Source organism: Carassius auratus, chromosome 20 (genome assembly GCF_003368295.1).
Source record: "Carassius auratus strain Wakin chromosome 20, ASM336829v1, whole genome shotgun sequence".
Lineage (NCBI taxonomy): Eukaryota > Metazoa > Chordata > Actinopteri > Cypriniformes > Cyprinidae > Carassius > Carassius auratus.
In genome coordinates, this window is record NC_039262.1 from 21,902,714 (window position 1) to 21,908,864 (window position 6,151).

At 36.5% G+C, this 6,151-nt stretch overlaps 1 protein-coding gene across 1 annotated transcript; it reads left to right on the top strand.

Moving 5' to 3' along the window:
• Positions 1–448: 448 nt before the first annotated feature.
• Positions 449–4,104, top strand: LOC113121180 (actin, alpha cardiac muscle 1). Its single transcript, XM_026291457.1, has 8 exons — positions 449–593; positions 1,283–1,427; positions 1,520–1,759; positions 1,979–2,063; positions 2,144–2,305; positions 2,399–2,590; positions 3,465–3,646; positions 3,741–4,104. Exons 2-8 carry the CDS (start codon positions 1,299–1,301, stop codon positions 3,882–3,884), a joined length of 1,134 nt encoding a protein of 377 aa, XP_026147242.1. The 5' UTR covers positions 449–593; positions 1,283–1,298; the 3' UTR covers positions 3,885–4,104.
• The last annotated feature ends 2,047 nt before the right edge of the window (positions 4,105–6,151 follow it).

Sequence of the window (6,151 nt, forward strand, 5' to 3'; positions counted from 1 at the left end):
ATTGCATACTCACACAGAAAGAAACAACATAAATAGCAAATACAACATAATGTTGTTTCTAGTCAATAGTGTTTTTTTTTTCTTTTGTTTATTGCTTGTTCATATCTTTTTTTTTTTTTCTTTTTTTTTGGATACGTTGACAAACTCATAGTTTGCTTCTAAAAGAAAATCTCAGCACCTTGATCTACAAAATGGGACATCGTTAAACGGCGGATTATTTGTTGTACAGTTTGTTGCTCGTTACCTTGTCATTTATATTTAGTAACGTACAGGTTTTAGGGATGCCATTTCAACAATGTTCACGGTGATTAATAATGATGTGCTGAAAATCGTGGAATACCTGCACGCGCCCCCCGCGATGCTTCCCCGCGTCTCTTCCCATACATGGCCGTAGGACCGAATGCCTCGCGCGGGTCTCTCCTCTCCGCGCCCTTCCATTCATGGCCACTCCGCTCTCAATGACGCTCGGGCTACCAAATAAGGAGAGGGAAGTCCAGCGGGCGCCGGGCCACTCTTGGAGTATAAATTGACTGCGGCTCAAGGAGCTGTCTACCATTCACTCTCCAAGGGAACCAGCTCCTGGTGCTGATCTGGTAAGTAGGCTACAGCTAAAGCTTTCCGAAATGTCAAACTTCAATTAATGGGATGATCTTCTGAACGCTAGGATTTAAACTAGGTCAGTTCTGGTGCAATATCACTGGAATTCTAATACAAATAATTGACTCTTGAGCAAAACAAACATTTCAGAGGCTTAGGGTTGTCAGTAATGCAAGAAATGGCAATGTTTTTACTTTTGAAACTTGTCATGAGGATAAAGAGGACAATGTCAGCATCTCAGGAGGTACGGAAATATGTTCTCCAAAAAGGAGTTTTAGAAGCATTTTCGGTGTCTCAAAGAACCTTTTACATAACAGTTCTTAAGTGTGAAGAACTTTTGAATAATCTGAAGAACTTTTCTTTCCAGTATAAAGAACCTTTCATTCAGTGGAAGTTCATGGAATCGTACACTTTTGGTTACCCAAAGAAACTTTCAGTGAAAAGTTATTTTTCTTAGTGTGAAGAATATTTTATAATCTGAAGCTTTTTCTACTATAAAGAGCCTTTTGAACAATGGAAAAGGTTCCATTGATGTTCAAGTTCCAGTCATAGATGCCAATGAAGAATTTCAGACGGTTTTGTGGTCTATTCTGAAGAGAAAACAAAACCTTGGCAGGAATGCATAGCCTACATAATGGTTTGGATGTTCACAGTATGTTCATACATGTATCTGCTCCTCATTCAGACTCCCAGCTGACACCATGTGTGACGACGACGAGACCACCGCTCTTGTGTGCGACAATGGCTCCGGCCTGGTGAAGGCTGGCTTTGCTGGAGATGATGCTCCTCGCGCTGTCTTCCCCTCCATCGTTGGTCGTCCTCGACACCAGGTACAATGGGGTTTTTCAATGCAAAAATGGGCTATATTATAGATTTAATGAGGAATATTACTGAAATACTGACAATGTCTCTTCTCTAACAGGGTGTCATGGTAGGTATGGGACAGAAAGACTCCTACGTTGGTGACGAGGCTCAGAGCAAGAGAGGTATCCTGACTTTGAAATACCCAATTGAGCACGGTATTATCACCAACTGGGATGATATGGAGAAGATCTGGCACCACACCTTCTACAATGAGCTGCGTGTGGCCCCCGAGGAACATCCCACCCTGCTCACCGAAGCTCCTCTTAACCCCAAGGCCAACAGAGAGAAGATGACACAGGTAAACTTAGTTAAACATCCTCCAATACTGCACATTCACATGACTCTGCAAAGACTGTTCAAATTCATTGATAAGTGACTAATAAATAACAAATGATTGCTTGATTGATTTTATCACCCCGAAATGTAAACTACTCGGTAAAGCTGCTTTTGAACAATGTGCATTGTGAAAAGCTCTATTTGACGGCTTGACACATTTCTGGCGTCCTCTAATGTGCAGATCATGTTTGAGACCTTCAACGTTCCTGCCATGTATGTGGCCATCCAGGCTGTGTTGTCACTGTACGCTTCTGGACGTACAACTGGTGAGTATTAACACATGCATTGCAATACATCATTACTTGTAGGTTTTTCTGGAGCCTTAAAGATTTGTTGTTGTTTGAAGGTATTGTGCTGGACTCTGGAGATGGTGTGACCCACAATGTGCCCATCTATGAGGGTTACGCTCTGCCCCACGCCATCATGCGTCTGGATCTGGCCGGTCGTGATCTGACTGACTACCTGATGAAGATCCTGACTGAGCGTGGCTACTCGTTTGTGACCACAGGTGAGGATAAGCCATGCTGTCTCATTATTAGAGTTATCAAACCTGTATTGTAATAATATATAAATAGTTAACACTGGAATTGTATTCTCCCAGCTGAGCGTGAGATCGTCCGTGACATCAAGGAGAAGCTGTGCTACGTCGCTCTGGATTTTGAGAATGAAATGGCCACTGCTGCTTCCTCCTCTTCTCTGGAGAAGTCCTACGAGTTGCCTGATGGTCAGGTCATCACCATAGGAAATGAACGTTTCCGTTGCCCTGAGACTCTCTTCCAGCCTTCCTTCATTGGTGCGTGAAGTCATATTGATTCCAAACCCATGGGGGGGTTTGGTTTTTACTTACATCACTGCATATTGCTCTGCACTTGTTCAGTGGTATTTTAGTATTACTTATATGCAATTATATATTATACATATTTTGAATTAGCTTATATGTATATATATATATATATATATATATATATATATATATATATATATATATATATATATATATATTTAGTTTGAATTTAATTATAGTTTAAGTTCGAGTGATTTTAAGTTTTTTTATTTGTATTATTATTTTATTAGTTTTTAAATTATTTCTATTTACCTTTTATTTATTTTTTAATGTCAGTTTAGTTATTCAACCTATTTTATTTCAGCTATTTGCCAATTTGGCATTAACTAATTTGAATTTCATTTTTAATTTAATACATTTATACATTTTTATTTTTATTTTTGTATTATTATTATTTTATTTTTGTTTTAATATTTGAGAACTTCAAACTTTCAAACTTTTTAAGTAAGTTAACACTTTTTTTTAACAGCATTGCTTTAAATAAATAAAAAAGCTTTTTTTACAGTTTTAGTAATAATAACAATAGCTTTATTTTTAACTAACCAATAATGATTTTTCATACGTTCTAGTTCTTGTCATTGTGGTGTGCTTTTGTGATTTAAATTGTTTTCTTTTTTTAAGAGTCTATTTAACTTAGTTTAACTAATTTTAGTACTTACACTTTAACTTATTTTCAGTTATTTAAAAGGCAACATTTATATTTTTTATTTTATTCGTATCTAATATTTATATTTTGTTTCAGCTTTATTTAAATGAACAAAAAAACTAATGTTCCAAGTTTTAGTGTTAATTAACAATAACAGCAGTTTTCTTCTTACCTAAGGTATGGAGTCTGCTGGTATCCATGAAACCACCTACAACAGTATCATGAAGTGTGACATTGACATCCGTAAGGACTTGTATGCCAACAACGTCCTGTCTGGTGGCACCACCATGTACCCAGGTATTGCTGATCGTATGCAGAAGGAGATCACTGCTTTGGCTCCCAGCACCATGAAGATCAAGGTAGAACATTTATTCAGTAATTCAGATTTCCAATCATCTGTTAAATTCAATTCAATTTAGTAAGATATTTGATTTGTAACCATCTTTCTTACAGATCATCGCTCCCCCTGAGCGTAAGTACTCTGTCTGGATCGGTGGCTCCATCCTGGCTTCCCTGTCCACCTTCCAGCAAATGTGGATCAGCAAGCAGGAATATGATGAGGCTGGCCCATCCATCGTCCACAGGAAGTGCTTCTAAGTGCCAGAACACCCATATTTCACGGCTGATTATGGATGCAAAGAACAGAAACTCTCAACATTACCTCCACCTGTTACAGATGCAGGCCTTTATTTTTCCTTGTACAGTATGTTTACACCAAAGTGAAATTTGTTTGTAGTTATTTACTGGATCATAAATACATTTGTATATGGATATTTATTGGTTTTTAAATAAACAAGACCACCAATTTGTGAAGAAATCAGGTTTTATTATTATAAAAAAACTTTTTTCTTTTTTTTTGGTGCTGCAGAAGAGTCACTATTTTAATTTGTCTTTAATTAATCTTTGTCATTTACTACAAGAAATGTAACACTTTGTTCATGAATACAGTGAATACAGGATTGCATAAAAGCCATATGTGATGAATTCATATTTGCGACTTCAATTAGCACCCAGTATAAAAATAGCTGCAGCTCTCTGGGAGGCGAAGCCAGATCAGAGGAGAACGCAGCTCATTGTCAAGATGCCCTCTTCAAGCTTATGAGGATTTTATTTTTATCTTACCTACACTATAAATATGAGCAAACGTTGATTGCCCAGTGTTGAATTTTGCAGCTTCAGTTATCAGTTGGATTCTAACAGGGATATCCCATGTTGTCATTAATTGTTTTTACCTCTCAATCCTAGTGGGTAGTCCTAAAGCGATTACTCACCAGAGTAAGTTCACCACAGGCGTTACCACAAATAGGCCTACCACTTCATCACCTGCAGGAGAGCTCACGTGAGGGTTAAGGAACTGTTCTTGATGTGAAGAGTTCAGACTAACCAACTCAGTCAGCTGTTTACAAAAATTAGGCCGGCACACATTTAATCATGTTTTTTTTTGGAGAACGGAAAACATAATTATCATTTATAAACAGTGTGTGCAAACATGCAGACTTTCAGGGCAGTCAACAATTTTAAAGTAAAATATCATTGTATAAAGGTAATTTTCGGGGGTACAATTGGTCGAGGTTTGTCTCAAGCAACACCTTAGTCAGGTTATACGTCATGTTGAATTTACCACGCAAGAAAACATGGCTATGAGGGATGGACATACAGTCTTTACAACAACGCCTTGTGGTGCTATCACATAATTTTCCCCAAATCACAGTTTTTAAAACAGTTGGAGTTTTTGTCTACTGAGTTGTTGTTGTTTTGTTTTATGGTTTGTTTGTTTGTCTGCTTTTGCGTCAGCTGATCAATTGTTAACAGTAGGCCTACAATCCATAAAACTCACAGTATTTCACAGCTTCGTTTTTACTCCTGTCAAAAGTTAAATATGGCGGGAGCCTGACAAGTCTATTGCAATTTTCTACGTCTAGCTAAATTCACATCTTATTCATCTAATTCACCTTTTAAATTTGTTTTGTGAGATATAAAATAAAGTGATGTATAATTACAGGGCTTATTGCTTTACAACACACCGGCCGAAATCAATCGATGTTGCCAAATGCCTGCTTGAAAAGGCTCTTAAATGTCTCTAGATGACGCCATGCACTAATTAGCATATATTATGTCACCACGTTCTATCAGCCCTTCAAATTAATTTCCTTTTTATACAGCTATTTTAAGACCGCCAAATTCACAATTAATTCCCAAGTAAAAATGTTATTGTCTACATATTTTAGTTTTCTTGTCAGATTCATTAAGGTACAGCTACTTCCTGCTAAAATGTATAAGTCGTCTGACAAAATCAGCATACAAATAAATTGAGGATTACAAAACAGAGAAAATGTTACAAACTACAGTGTCCCTTATCTTGTATCCTTATCTTGGCAAAAAAAAATATATTGCCATAATAGCTGCTTGTCACAAAACACTAATTAAAGGGGTCTTATACAAACTCTTGTACAAAGTCTTGACTTGTTTAGGGTGAAGAACTAAAATATGCTCTCATGCTTGGTAGTTCGAAAAACATACTGGTTTGATGAAGACAGAAAAACTAAATGTAATGTGATTGATTAGCTGTTCTGTTCTAGTGCATTGTAATTTTTTTTTTCTTTTTGGCTAAATTACATTTTAGAAAGGATATCAACAACCGCTTAAAAATAACTGAATTTACTATGTACATATAAGTGCAACAGTAATATGTATTATATTTTTTGTTCTAACATTATAACATGAATTGCAGTGAAACTACTGAATTTATTTATACCATCATAATTGAAGTGTAAATTCTGCGGATTACATCATTGTCCAGTATAGTACTGTCAGCAATTTATTAAAAAATGTTTTCATAACTGTAAATACATATTTACATACAC

What these genes read in the sequence shown, in the direction of transcription:
- LOC113121180 (XM_026291457.1), top strand. Translation starts at nt 1,299, where the DNA reads ATGTGTGACGACGACGAGACCACCGCTCTTGTGTGCGACAATGGCTCC. An exon ending in CTTCCAGCCTTCCTTCATTG is followed by an intron (nt 2,591 to 3,464) that starts GTGCGTGAAGTC and finishes TTCTTACCTAAG; the next exon opens with GTATGGAGTCTGCTGGTATC. An exon ending in CCAGCACCATGAAGATCAAG is followed by an intron (nt 3,647 to 3,740) that starts GTAGAACATTTA and finishes TCTTTCTTACAG; the next exon opens with ATCATCGCTCCCCCTGAGCG.